Here is a 15,662-nt window from a genome sequence, read left to right on the forward strand (position 1 = left end):
CTTCAACTGTGGAACCTGCGTATGTCTCTACCTTGGATGGGTCCAGAACCGCTGTGCAGGCACCGGCTTCTGAGGGTGTATTCAGGCCTACTGATTTGCTTATTTAAACCAACGCCATCTTCTTCTTCAAGGCCTAAAACTCGAACCATGCCTAGAAAACTGACGCCCAGACTGCATGGTCAGGCCTCTATGCCTGAAAAGCAAATGATAATGGCTGAAGACCTTATTACTTTAATCAGGGGAAGACAACCTTCCCCCTCTAAGAGACCTAGGACTGAATTTGATTATGATACTTCTGACCTGGATTCTGAAAATTCTGTTTCCTCTGATGTTCAAGATTTACCTTTCTCTACCTATGAGGATTCTGATGCGGAGGACTCTATTCCCTCGGCTTCTCCCCCAGAGGATTTTTCTTTTGGTGAAACCCTGCATACTCTTAGGGAGCATTTTCTCTGGGAAAGCCAGGATTGCTCTGATTCTAAAAAGAGGCTTAGGGATTTCTTACTCCTGCCCCAACACAGGCCTTTAGCTATTCCTCCTGCGCTAGGCATTGTTGATGATGCCTTTTCGAAATCTAGATTGGCCCCTGATTCTTTACCTCCTGCTCCCAGAAAACCTGATAGATATTACAGGGTTCCTGATTCTCACAAGTTTCTTTTTAAAAATCCTACTGCGGATTCTGAGACCATTTCACAGAGACCCAAGGGCATTAAGGCTACTACTGCCAAAAATCCTACCCCCTTTGATAGAGATTCCAGGGCCCTGGATAGATGGGGTAAGAAGGTATACATCTCTGCAACCTTGGCCACCAGGGCCTTAAATTGCCAGTTTCATATGTTAAAGTATCAGCAGCATATTATTGGATTGCTTAAACAGAAAATGATGTTGATTCCTGACTGTGCTGAAAATAAGGAGCTACATACAGGATTTAATGCATTCTGCTGAACAAGTTGGAAAACATACTTTGCAATGTGGTTTTGATTCACTGGAGGCATCTTGCGGGGCTGCTGTCACTGGGTCTGTACTTAGAAGGCATGCTTGGCTTAAGGAGCAATCTTTGCCAGATCATGTTAAAGCTAAATTGCTGGATGCTTCTTTAAATCAAGACCACCTGTTTGGCAACAAAGCAGAAGTTGTTCTTAAAACGATGGAGGTAAAAGCTAAAGCTATGCAAACTGTTAAAGATTTCCTACAAGTACAGCCTCCAAGATTTAGTAGGCATTGGGCCTCTAAGAATTGGTCTTTTCCTACCTCTTCCAGGTCTTCAGTCCAAACCCAGAACCAGCAGAACACCCAGGCTTCAGTCCCAGGGTACGCACAGGACTAAGCAGTGGGGGGCTCCCACTTCCAAATCAGGGAGTAGTAAGACTCCCCCCTATGGTAAACTGTCTCAATGACTTAACTTTAAAACATCCAAGCACTTCTCAACTGACTGCTCCTTTAGGGGGAAAGATTGCTTTGCAAGCAAAAAACTGGGAACTCATTACCCAGGACAAATGGGTTTTAAATATAGTTTCCCAAGGATACAGATTTCACTTCCACACGCTACCACCCCCAAACGGTTGGCCAGATCCACCCCCAAATAAGTGGGCAGAGGCTCAAAAGCAAGTACTCTCTCTCTTAAGCATAAAGGCTATTCAAACTGTACCAGAAGAGGAAAAGGGACAAGGTGTCTAATCAAGACTTTTCCTGGTACCCAGAAAAGACAACTCATGGCGTCCTATCATGGACATTTCTATCATAAACACCTTTTTGGTGATTCCAAAATTCAAGATGCTAACTCTTCACCAGTTACTTCCTATGCTAAGCAAAGATGCCTGGTTGGCAACACTGGATTTAAGGGAAGCCTACCTGCACATTCCAATCAGGGAATCTTGCAGAAGATACCTACGCTTCAAAGCAGGCTACATGCACTATCAGTTCTCTGCACTGCCCTTTGGCTTATCTACTCTGCCCAGGGTATTCACAAAGTGCCTAGCTCCAGTCACTGCATTTTGCAGGCAAAGAAATATTCAAATATACCCATACCTGGACAATTGTCTAATTCAGGCAGAAAGCCAGGACATACTTTTGAATCATGTGGCATTTGTACAAAAGGTGCTAACTTGTCTGGGGTACACCATAAACGAAAATAAATCACATCTTGTACCCTGTCAGCAAATTATATTCCTGGGAGCAAGCTTGAACACAACTTCCCAGATGGCTTTCCTCACGCTAGAGAAACAAATTCATTTGACAACGTACTTCAAACTAATGGTCACAAAAACCCTGCTATCTGCAAGGCAAATACTGCAAGCCTTGGGGTTCATAGGTTTATACTAGGCTATCTGCCCTAAGGCATTTATAAGCCTAGCCCAAAGTTTTGTGGCTTACGCCACCCCTTATGTTAAAAAATACTGTGCCCATAAGTTTTTTGTGCCTCTGTCCAGCAGTGACACAGAGATGATTCCCGGGGTAAACCTACGATCTCCCATCCACCGGTCAAGATTTCTCTTGAACAGAGCCATTGAGGTGCTCTGCTTCACATGGACTGGGATTTTATTCCACAGCATAGGGAGTCTCTGGGTGACAAATCTATCCCTCCAGCATGTCCTATTTATATCAGTGCTAAGGTTTAAGTCGCTTGGTCTAGTGGATCTGGTAGGTTTGGATTTTTTGAGGTGGAGCATGTCCATTAATTCCGGGTTGGACATGGCCTTGTATGTCAGGCACAGGTCACCTCTGAGCAGACGGTATGCAACTGAATAGAGCTGGAGTTTCTTCAGTCTGGCAGCATATGACAGATTTTGGAGTCCCTTTATCCTTTTGGTGAGGAACTTTTGGGGTCTCTCCAATTGCTGCAAGTGTCGGGTGAGATACATCCCGAATGGGGCATTGTACTCTATCATTGGTCTGATAAGTGAAGAGTACAGGGGAACAATGACCTCACTTGATCTGGATGTGAATCTCTTCATGATCAGGTGGGCAATGTAGAAGGTCTTTCTAACCACTTTAGCAATGTGAGTGTCAAAAGAAAGGCCACTGTCAACCTGGGTCCCCAGGTCCCTGATAACCTCTTCTGTGCTTAATGGATTGCCACCTATATGGTAGCTTGGGGTTACCTTGTTTTTCCCGAAGGGTATGACTATACATTTTTTGGCATTTAACTTCAGGCCATGGCTCTGGCACCAGTTATCAGTTTCTGTGAGACCCCTCTGAAGGATATCTGTGTCCGATGTACTTTCCACTATGGCGCCCAGTTTGCAGTCATCTGCAAACTTTGTCAGCCATAGTCCTCCTATGTTTGCTTGTACTTCTGAGAAGTAGATACCGAACAACAGGGGGCCAAGGACTGAGCCCTGTGGGACCCCACTTGTGACCGGCTTAGAGTCTGACATGGCGCCAGCAACTCTAACCCTGTGGGTTCTGTCCTTTAGCCAGTTTGCAACCCATCTTGTGACATATGGGTTTACATTTAAGCTGGTAAGTTTCTCTATAATACTCGAGTGGGGTATTGTGTCGAAAGCTTTTGCAAGGTCAAGGTAGGCTGTATGGACTGCCTTTCCCTCATCAATGGCCTTGGTGACTGTTTCGAAGAAGTCGACCAAGTTCAAAAGGCATGATCTGCCCTTGACAAAGCCAAACTGGGTCGGGTCCAATGTCTGCAAGTCCCCTATGTCTTTGTTATTTGACTTGGGTTCCATTTGCTCCTCCTGCATGGCCTCCTGCATTCTACTAATTCCGTATGCAAGACTGCATATGAGTAAACTTCAATAGTATCTAAAAAGCCTACGGTGTCAACATTCCCAGGATCTAGAAGCAATAATTCCCATCATTCCTTGCCTACAGTTAGAGTTCCTTGGTTGGCAGAGGCCTGCCACCAAAACAAAGGACTACCATTCACTCTACCCCCTACTGCCAAAACCCTAACAACAGACTCATCAGACTATGCATTGGGGGCTCACCTGGCAGGGAAGTGCATTCAGAGCAAATGGAACCCAAGTCAAATGCACCTGCATATCAATCAAAAAGAAATGTTAGCTGTACAGAATGCTCTGACAGCCTTCAAGGACCACATTCTTCCAGGACAATTAACGATAAAGATGGACAACATCACGGTTATGTGGTACAGAAACAAGCAGGGGGGGGTACCCTCATACCCCCTCTGCAGACTAACCATCGCTCTGTGGAACACAGCCTTGAGCTACCAATTGCATCTACAGGCTCAATTCCTGCCAGTAAAACTAAATACATTGGCAGGCGAACTAAGCAGAAATCTCATGGACCCACATGAATGGAAACTGGAACCAAAGACTTTCGACATGTTGATAAACAAATGGGGGATCCCAGATATAGACCTGTTTGCCTCCCCCAGGACTACCAATTGGACAAATTCTGCACAAGGACTCCCCACAAACAAGCTTGGAAAGTGGATGCTCTGTCCTTCAGCTGGAAAAATCTATCAGTTTATGCCTTTCCTCCTCTGCCTCTCCTCTACAAAGTACTACTAAAGATCAAACAGGACAAACCAAGGACAATACTGATTGCACCAGACTGGCCATGCCAACACTGGTACCCCCCTCTTGCGCAGTGTGTCACTGCTGGCTCTATGGCATCTGCCTCGGACCCCTACCCTGCTGTCACAGCAGGAGAGCCAGATTCTGCACAGTCAGCTTCAAACCCTGAACCTGGCAGCCTGGCTAATTACCTAACCTCTCTGTTACCATCCTTCAGTAAACAAGTGTTGGATGTCATTTTGGAGGCAAGGAGGCCTAGTACTAGAAAATCTTATGCTGAAAAATGGAAGAGATTTTGTGCTTGGAACCAAACTCAAGGGATGGGCACAGCAGCGCCCAATTTACCTCAGATTCTTCAATATTTAACTGAGATGCTTCACAAGGACCTTTCTTTTTCCGCCATCAAAATTCATGCCTCAGCCATTTCAGCTCATTACAACACAGAACCACCCATCTTCTCTCATCCACTGCTCAGGCAGTTCCTCAGAGAGGCCAAAAACATAAGAACACCCAGGAGAGCCCCAACTCCAGCCTGCGACCTTAACTTTGTATTGGAAAAACTCTCTCTTCCTCCTCTTGAGCCAGTTGCAAGTGCAGAGTTAAAATTCCTTTCTTGGAAAACAGCTTTCCTTTCAGCAATCACTTCAGTAAGAAGGGTATCAGAATTACAGGCCCTTATGGCAGTAGAGCCTTTCATCATCTTTCATGCGGACAGGGTGTCCCTCAGGACCAATCCCTCCTTCATGCCCAAGGTGGTATCCAGTGTGGCTCTTAATCAGTCCATTCATTTGCCAACCTTCTTTTCTAATCCACAGAACAAAGGGGAATGGATACTGCACTCCTTAGATGTGCACATACAACTTAGATTTTATTTGGACAGGACTAAACCTCAAAGGAAATATGAACAACTGCTGGTGGCATTTGCTGCAGGGGCAGAGGGGAAGGCTATTTCAAAACAAACCATTTCTAAATGGATAGGCCATTGCATTCATTTCTGCTATAAGCTCCATGGAAAACCTATCCCACAGGGGATTAGACCACATTCAACCAGGGCTGCATCTACCTCTACAGCCTTTTCTCAGAGGTGTCCCTACCAAGGACGTCCTAGAATCTGCTACCTGGAGTTCTGTACATACTTTCACCGAGCATTACCATTTGCCAATTTTCTCTAAATCCAGTGCTGGCTTTGCCACTGAAATCTTGCAGGGCCTTATAGCTGGTCCTAATGCTATCTAAATTCCTCCCCCCATCCTTAGCTTTGGGAATCTACCCAAATGTGATGACTGCAACAGTAAAACACAAAGAACATAGTACAGTTGTGTACACTTACCATAAATGTAGATGTACGAGTATAGTCACTGTTGCAGTCCTGGTTACCCTCCCTCCAGCCCCCTGACTTCTTTTGGCTATGCCTCTATTCTGTTTTGCCATGCTTAAAAGCTTGTTGGTGTATTTGCTTTTTTGTTGAAGGTATAACCTTGTGTGTGTATATATATATATATGTATGTGTGTATATATTTGTTTCCCATTAGGGGGGCACCTGACATCTGGGGCAAGAAAAACTGATGTAATGGCGTCGGCTGCATGCTTTATATACCCCTGACTACCTGACGTCATGGAAGATGAGACAGCAACCGATGTAGGACCCAAGACTTTGATAATCAGGCCGACTGAGGGCTACTGCAAGCAGATAACCCAAATGTGAGGAATGCAACAGTGAATACACTCAAACATCTACATTTATGGTAAGTGTACACAATTGTACTTTCCAGTGATCCTTTCGCAGTCCAGGCTCCCCTCTCCAGTGAGAAGTATTATCTTAGCATCGCAGAAGCCATCTATGAAGAAGGTGTATTCCAGTAAATGGAATTTCTATTTGGGCCAGAGAACATAATTTGGATCCCTTTTCAGCCCTGATTCCTGATATTTTGCTATTCTTGGATTCTGTCTTTCAAGAAGGTGATAGTTTCTCCTTGATTAAGCTCCAGTTGGTGGCCATCTCTAATTTCCATTTGAATGAGGGTCCTACTTTTTCTTCTAAACTATGCAAAGCCTTTCTCAAAGGAGCCTTTCTTAGACAGCCTAGCAAAGATTGTTCCCCACCATGGGATTTAACCCTGGTGTTGCAGTCTTTGACACAAAAGCCCTTTGAACCGGTTGCATCTTGTGATTTTAAGTTTCTGTCTTGGAAGATGACATTCTTAGTGGCCATTACTTCTGCCAAGAGAGTTTGAGTTGAGGGCTCTCAGCATTAAGTCCTCTTTTATGGTCTTCCACAAGGATAGGGTATCCCTCAGGACAAATCCTTTGTTCATTCCGAAGGTGTTTTCGGAAGCTAACCTCAACCAGTCTATCCAGCTAGCAAATTTCTTCCCTAATTATTGTAGTAAAGGGGAATATACCTTACATGCTTAGATGTACATAGGCAACTACGTTTTTATCGAGGACTGAGGAATTTTGGAAATTGGACCACCTTTTTGTGGCCTTTTCTCAGGCCAGAAAAGGTCTGGCAGTTTCTAAGGTAACTATTTCCAGATGGATTGCTAGCTGTATTTCCTACATTTATGATAGCAGGCATATGGAGCTGTCTAGACCAGTTAATGCCCACTCTACTAGATCTGTTTCACATCATCTGCCTTCTTAGCTAAACTTTCTTTGGATGAGATTTGTGCTGCTGCTACTTGGTCTAATCCCCACAATTTTGTTTCATACTATAAGTTGGACTTGTGTCTAGGAACAGGGCTTCATTTGGTTCCTCTGTGCTCCAGCATATCCTTCCTTGAGACCACCCAGGGTTCATAGTAGCTGGGGACTCTGACCTATCCGTGATGAATAATGACATGGATAGCATCAGATAGAGTTATGTATTTACCATAACTTGGCATCTATGCTATCCAGTGTCATTATTCATCACATTCCCACCCTCCTCCTCCCTTCCTTTTGGGGATCTGGTAGAGCTAGAGTGATGTTTTTCCTTGGGGGTAGTTTAGTCTCCTGGGCAGGTCGTGCTGCTTTTTCTTTATTCAGCAAACTCAATCTGAGGGTTACAGGTCAGCAGAAAATTATGGGAAAGGGAGGAGCTTGAGCTCTGGATCTGTCCATCAGTTGCCGGTTTGGCTCCGAGACCCATCCATGATGAATAATGACACTGGATAGCACAGATTCCAAGTTATGGTAGGTACATAACTCTTTTTGTGTGTTCTCAACATGGAGGTCAAGACTCACTTAAGAGGTGAATCTTGACTTCCATGTCAGGAGCACATAAGAATCTGGTTATGATTAGAGACCTGACCATAATCCTCTACAGCTCAATGAGTAAAGCACTGACTAATGACTAAACAGCAGAACACGTCAAGAAAAAGTACATAACTGGTGCAGAAGTGATAACTTTATCGTTAATGTCACTAAATGTGATATCATGAGACTTCACAAAAAAGACAAACTGATTGATTGCACAATAAGCAAATTATAAAAAAATAAACCAACATTAAAGATTTATGCAAACTTGTAGAAAGCAGTTAAACGTTTACCAATGTGAATCTGCCAAAGTCATGAAAGTAACCCATCTCTGCTCTGCAGCAAAGAAGAATACACCTCTTACCTGACTATTATCCGAATGACCCGAGTTCAAGTAGAGGTTCAGGTGCTGGAAGTGCTAAGAAGAGAAGGATGGGAAATGAGTGCCTTATGGTTCAGCCATCCCTGGGAAGGGGTGTGGTGGTTTCCTGCTGGCCATTTGTTCTCATCCAAGCAGAAGGATGCATAGCAACTGGTACCAGGAAGACATAGGATTTTGATGTCCCAAAGCTGGTAATGGTAGACTTCAGGGATGTGTGAGAACATGTATCCTTCTAGGGTAGGACATATGAGGTCTCCCCGGGGCTTGGGCCCTCACCTTTCCCGCCATAGGGCACTGTTTGGATGTAACCATAGTCAGTCCCCTCCATGATGAAAGACCATAAGAGGGGGAGTGGTACTATGTAGTTTCCTGACATTGAAACAGTCAGGGTCAGTCCTGCAGCACAGACAGCCCTAGTCTGGGAGTAAGTAGACCCTCAGGCTATAGAGATAGGGACTTTAGAGATGACACTTTCTCAGAGCAGTTAAATGATTGATTGGGCAAATGATTGATTGGGCATTGGTAGGAATACAGACTCCTCCATGGCTGTCTGGATGGCTGTGCCTGGTGATCATCCCCTGCTTGCTGCAGGCAAGGCCCCTTACATCCGAGACCAAATGGGCTTGAGACCCTATGGGAGGAGGGTTGGGAAAAGGCACTTAATTCAGGAAAGTATATTTTTGTAGGTTGTATAATTCATAAAGCATATGTAGGCACTCCAGGGGTCTCAATGTATCATTTTATATCTCACTGGTCTGACCAGTTATTGAATACAGTGCTGTGTTTTGTAGCCTTTAAACAAGCCATCTGAAATGCAGGTGCAAAATAGGCTTGGAAAACTTGAAGTAGTCAAAGTCTTCGGGAACTGCTATTATATTCTGTTTCATATGTGTTACCTGTGCTTGGTCTAATACACTGACTAATCCGGTTCCCTATGAATGCTTGTGCCTGGAACACACTTTAGGGGGAGCCAAATCCATATCAGGGAATCTCCACTGAAAATGGGACTTCCCTGTTGGACACTCCCATTTAACAAGCGTATAAGTAAAGATTGATGCAGACATTTGACAGATGACTTGCATAGCGCCTTCCAGTATTATGGAATAAACTTCTCCTTACAAGTCCGAATGTGTCAGCCGTCAGCTTCCTTCAAAAGTAGTCTTAATGATGTGTATAGCAAGCGGACATTATTAACATGGAGGCACAACGGTCAGCCTTCTTAAACTAGGTGCTGTAGTTTGTAAGCTTGGGATTCATATGTATGAACCTTGCCCACACTCTCGGGGAACAGGGACGACTATATCCTCCACATCTTAGATGTTGCACTTACTTACAGCTTTACCCCAAAAGGTTTGTGATCATAGGCAGATGGGTCATTTGTTTGTGTCCTTTGCAAGTAGGGATGATGTAGCACTGACCAAATAAATACTTTCCATGCACCATACTTCATAGTTAACTTGCCATAAGAAAGTTACTTGGTCTTTGGATACTGCAGTGAAAGGGCATTTAACCCAAGAGAGTGTCTTCGTATTTTACTGCTCATTTCAAATGTGTGTTTGTGACATTTATGTTATGGCTGCTTTGCTTTCTACTCATATCTTCACAAAGCCCAAAGCTGCATTTATAACTCATAACTGTACAATGTCCTTTGGAAAAAGCTGTGTTAGGGCATCCTGCCCCCAAGTCCCATCTTTTGCCCTTTGGGCTAATGAGGACACTGCATGAGTTTCCACCCATGGCAGAAATCCCATTGAAATAAGATGTAACAGAGAAACAAATACACCTCTCAGTCTACAAATGACTCTCCCTGTAGTGGATGCCTTATGCCTACTCTCTATGCATCTTATGCTTAGCATTTCCAGTTTTGCCATGCTTTGTGGCAGGAATTTCTGTAAGTAAACAAAAAACTTGTAATTTTGTATAAATGTGGTTTGTCTATTTCTTGCGGGTATAAACTGGTTCATGCTGCAGCCAGAAGCTAGAACTTTTTTTTTTTTCAATAATAAATCTTTATTATTTTATCAATTTTTTTTATACAGCAAAGAAAAAGAGATACGAATAATACCCAAATTAAACTAATAACACCCATACTACAAACTATGTACACTATTGAAGTACACAAATCCCTAACCCTAGTATGGGGTACATGTAGGGGAAAGGATGTGCTTTTGCAAGCATGGATGCAAGAGACTTTTAGAGGTGCAGCATAAGAAAAATCGCCCATTTGTTTCCACTCAGTGCAGGTGGCCATTACAAAGAGAAGATGGTATGCTGAGCACATGCATATATGTACTTTATATAATGCAAGCTACTAAATTATAAGCTGTCAACATTTGTTTAAAGAAGTGTCTTGTCTTTCTCCTTGAGTTCATTAACTCTCCTCTCCTTTTTAAATTGTTGGTTACAGCGGTCTTACGTCCGAAGTTTTCTCATGTATGGGTTCCACTTTCTGGTTTGGTTCCTGTGTGTGAGGGGTATTCGGGATACTCAGTGTGGATTCAAGCTTTTTACCAGAGAGGCTGCATTAAGACTGTTTACATTACTTCATATCGATCGATGGTATGTTTATTGGTATATTGATTTTAATTACTGTGCATATTTATACAGAACGGTTGATTTTGTTGTTTCCATATTTTTTTTTACAGGAAGGTTATTTAAAGCTCTGACATTGTCTCTGTCTCACCTAGCTTTTCTGTTCACTGTAAGTTCATGTTTTTGCTTGGGAGCACCCATAACATTACATTGCACTTTCATGGTTAGTCACAAAGGCATCACTCACATTTTCCACATGTAAAGTATAAACCATGCACTTGTGCATTTCTTCAAAGAAAGAAACACCTAGTAATGGTTTTGACAGGATCAGAGACTCATTTGTGAGGGAATTTTTTGTTATATGCACATGTTGCGTAATTGATAAGGGTGATTTACAGCTTGAAGAGTCATACTGATTGCAGTTATATGCTTAACCAAATTCTAATTTATTCATTTAGCATTTAAGTTGTATATTTTGTTGCACTCCTGTAATTCTGTCTGCACTGTAGTTTTCTTGCTGCTGTCGCACTCTTACTTTAGTTGAAAAATATCCTTGGACTTTTTTTATTTATTTTTTTTTTGTTAAACAGTTTCTGTTTTCCTACCCAGTTAACAAATAGAAATGTAAACGTCCTTCCAGAAAAGGGTGAGAGACTTTCTAGAATAGACTCTTGAATCAGTGAGAATATGCATCTTGGAAGCTTTGAACACAGAACATGTTGAAGGAAGGGACAGATTAATAAAAATGAACAGCTATAACTATGACCCTAACGCACGTAGTGAAGACTTAACATGACAGATAGTTGTATATATCATATGCAGATATTTTGACTATGTGATGGGATACTGAAGACCACAAGATACAATTTTCATCAATACGCAAGACAGTAGTGAAACAATTAAAAAAACTAAATGCATTCTAAAGTAGCCCAAGTAGGATAAGCTGTGGTGAAAAAATTATTTGTAGATGTACTTCCATTTCACTGTTGCAGTATTCATTACATTAGGGATACCCTGTCAAGGGCATCCCAACATCTGACCAGTATAACAAAACCTTAGATTAATTTAAGGTACACCTATGTCACACACATGCTCCTCGCGTAGAGTAGGATATAACTGTGATGTCCGGACATACCATCTTCTGAACTTTTTTGTCACCAGTCTGAACACCATCTGTTCATCATCTGTCTGAATGCCCGTTCCGTTGCTGGCTCACCAAGCTGTTGCAGAAGTGCCCCGTTGGGGGTCTTTTTTTTTTTTTTTACTTCTCTTTCTTTTATTGTTGCATGTAGGGTTTCATATCATCCAGGAAGGGTACATGCCAGTGTGGGTGACAGATTCCCCATAAAGACCACCACAACCAGTGTCTGTTTTGCCTGATGCCTCGCACAACTATACATCCTGTTCCATCACTCAGAGCTTGTTTAATGCTTTTGTGGCATTGAAACCTCCTCAGGGAGTTTCTGTTCCAGCCCCCCCCCCCCCGGTCCTCTACTCCCCTAAAAAGACCCAGGGAACAAGATTCCTGTGAGGAGGAACTGGATTCGGATGAGGAATCCTTGCTTACTCTTCTCAGATTCCCTCTCCCTTGGACTATGGATCAGAGAAAAAGGACTCTACCAGTTCTGATACTCCCTTTGAAGAGATTTATTTTGGAGACACAATACCAGGATGATGGTGTTCATTAAATGGGATTGTAATGCGGTTTCTGAGGCTCATAAAATATATTATGAGTTGCTGCAGATGAATTCTCCTGCTCTGCCTCCTGTTTTGGCTGACTTGTTGGATGCATTTTCCAATGCTTCTAAGGCTCCAGACTCTCGGACCCCTGCTCCCAAGAAATCTGATAGATTTTTATAGGGTGCCTGAAGACTGTAAATAATTGTACAAGTGTCCTTTTGCTGACCCCTCGGAGGTGTCTGTAGCTTCTGACAAGCCCTCTTAATTGCTTCCTTCTCCCAAGTTACTGCCCTCTGATAAAGATATCAAGACCATGGAAAGGTTAGGCAAGAAGGTTTATACCTCTGCTACTTTGGCTTTTTATGGCTGTTAATTACCAGACTAATATGTCCACGTATCTGTTGGCTCTCCTATTCCAGGACTGTTAGGATGTTCTTCATCTCACATTGCTGCAGTCCTTACACTTGGGTAGTCCGCTGTCCTCGGTCGGCCCGAATATCAAAGTATAAGGCTGACGTCGGTCAAGGCGCATTAGACTGACATCAGGACGTCAGGGTACAAATGCGCATGACCGACGTCATATCCTCAGTCTTTTTTGCCGCATGGTCCGATGCAGAAGCAGCGTTGCAAGTGCCGGTTGGCGTTCTGAAATTTTTCGAATTCGGAGTTTCAGGCCGAGTCAAAGTTGGCTAAGTACCCGTTGGGGAATATTTTAGTTTTTCTTGCCTCAGTGGTTTACCGGATGTCAGAAAAAGTGAATAACTGTATTTCTTGTGGGAAACAGATACCGCATAGAGATTATCATACTTTGTGTATTCCTTGTTTAGGGCCTGAGCACGACGTTGTTGGGTGTCGCTTTGTGCTAGATTCAATAAGCGCACTATTAAGAGAAGGTTAGATTGTGCCAGGTTAGTCTTGAAGCGGTGCAATTATAATATGCCGCCGGATGCTCCGGCCCGCTTCTTCAAGAAGCGCAAGGACAAAGCAGCTAAGCCTAGGCAAGAGGAACCGTCCGTACCGGACGCCGGTTCTTTAGAGGTGTCGGTGGAGCCGGGGGTTCCGCCGGAGGTTTCTCTGGAGTCCCAGGGGGAGACTTTGTTATTGCCGGATGTGGCCTCTCAGGAGGCAGGTCAGGCTGAAGGGGCTTCTCAGGTTACTGTACTCCCTTCCCTTCCTAGGGTGGTTAGGCCCTCTCCTTCTGTTTCCAAGGCTTCTCCCAGAGGCAGGCCAGGTTTAGCCTCAGTTGGTGTCACCCCTAGTTCTTCAGGTTCTGTGCCCAAGAAGCATATGCTTAAAATGGCAGAAGATTTGATTACTTTGATTAGAGGTTCTTTGCCCCCTCCTGATAAGAGACCTAGGGTGGAACCTGAGTTGGGGAGTTTTGAGCAGGCTTCGGATGTTTCAGAGTCTTCGGCTGAAGACTTGCAGGAGTATTCTCCTTATTCTGATTCTGATGTGGATGATTCTACTCCTTCTGCTTCTCCTCCTGAAGATTTTTCTTTTTCAGAGACTCTTCATTCCATGAGGGAGCATTTTAAGTGGGAAGGTCAGGACTTCTCTGATTCCAGGAAAAGGCTTAGGGAATTTTTGTTTTTACCCCAGCATAGGCCTTTGGCTATACCTCCTGTTCTGGATGTTGTGGAAGATGTGTTTGCAGAGGCTTCTCTTAATCCTGATTCTTTGCCTCCTGCTCCTGTTAAGCCGGATAGGTATTACAGGGTGCCTGAAGCTCATAAGTTTCTTTTTAAGAGTCCTAGGGCGGACCCAGAAACTGTTAGTCAAGGGCCTAAGGGTGTTAAGGCTTCTGTTGTTAAAAATCCGGTTCCTCCAGATAAAGAGGCCAGGGCTTTGGATAGATGGGGAAAGAAAGTCTATACTTCTTCCACCCTAGCTATGAGGGCTTTGAATTGCCAGTTTCACATGTTGAAATACCAAAACTATCTACTTTCTCAATTGAAGTCTAAGGTAGATGCTCTGGCGGAAGGTATTGAGTGTAAAGAGTTACAAGATTTAGTACATGTTTCTGAACAGGTGGGTAAGCATTCTTTGCAATGTGGTTTTGATGCTGTACAGGCCTCGTCTAGGGTGGCTGCCACTGGGTCAGTTCTTCGCAGGCACGCCTGGCTGAGGGATCAGAATTTGTCTGACCATGTTAAGACAAGGATTTTAGATGCTCCTTTACAATCTGATGTGTTGTTTGGTTCACCTGTTGAGGCAGTCTTAAAGAAAATGGAAGACAAGGCTAAGTCTATGCAGACTGTTAAAGATTTTTTGCAGGTTCAGCCTCCGAAGTTTAGTAGAAATTGGCCTACCAAGGGGTGGACGTATCCTTCTTATGATTCCCAGTCTAGGGGTAGATCTAGACGTGGTAGGGGCAGAGCTCAGGGCTCTTTCAGGCCTAGAGCAGGGAGTTCACCTGCACAGTCTTCGGGTGAGGGCAGGGGTCAGTCCTTTCGTAAACAGACCCAATGACCTACCTTTTCAGCTGCCAGAGCCTTCTCGTCTGGCAGCACCTTTGGGAGGAAGGTTGGCACTTTTCAAGGAAAATTGGAGTTTAATTACCCAAGACAGATGGGTATTGGATATCATACACCAAGGTTACAGGTTTTATTTCCATACCTTGCCTCCTTTCAAAGGCATGCCAGACGTTCCTCCTCAGCAAAGAATAGAGGCTCACAAACAAATTTCTCTGTTACTTCAAATAGGGGCCATACAGCCGGTCCCTATGCCAGAAGTGGGCCTAGGATTTTATTCTCGCCTGTTCCTAGTACCAAAGAAGGGGAACACGTGGAGACCAATTTTGGATTTATCTATCCTCAACACTTATCTGGACATTCCCAAGTTCAAAATGTTGACGTTACAACAGCTTTTACCTCTGCTGGGCAAAGATCATTGGATGGTAACTTTGGATCTCAAGGAGGCATACCTTCATGTTCCTATCAGACTGAGTTGCAGAAAGTATCTGCGTTTTCGGGCTGGGACTTCTCATTATCAGTTCTCTGCATTGCCCTTTGGCTTATCTACTAGGTCCAGAGTGTTCACGAAAGTTCTGGCTCCAGTGATAGCTTTCTTCAGGCTAAAAGGAATACAGATCTATCCTTATTTGGACGATTGCCTGATTCTGGCTCAAGGAGGGGACGAGCTTCTTCATCATTTGGAATATGTGATAGCAGTGCTAAGATGCCTGGGGTATTCTGTGAACGAAATAAAGTCCAGTCTAGTACCCTCTCAGGACATGTGCTTTCTGGGTGTAAGACTGAATACAGCATCCCAGATGGCCTGTTTGACCCCGGACAAACAAAAGAATCTTTCCCTTTACTTTCATCAATTGTCTC

At 43.7% G+C, this 15,662-nt stretch overlaps 1 protein-coding gene across 1 annotated transcript in view; it reads left to right on the forward strand.

The window, feature by feature from the left end:
- Positions 1–15,662, forward strand: part of ALG5 (ALG5 dolichyl-phosphate beta-glucosyltransferase) — a 593,309-nt gene that overhangs the window by 358,671 nt on the left and 218,976 nt on the right. The window contains exon 8 of the mRNA XM_044073307.1: positions 10,523–10,674. Within this exon, the coding sequence (XP_043929242.1) occupies positions 10,523–10,674 (152 nt within the window). The remainder of the gene's footprint in view (positions 1–10,522; positions 10,675–15,662) is intronic.

Source organism: Protopterus annectens, chromosome 5.part1, assembly GCF_019279795.1.
Source record: "Protopterus annectens isolate FY-2018-M chromosome 5.part1, PAN1.0, whole genome shotgun sequence".
NCBI lineage: Eukaryota > Metazoa > Chordata > Ceratodontiformes > Protopteridae > Protopterus > Protopterus annectens.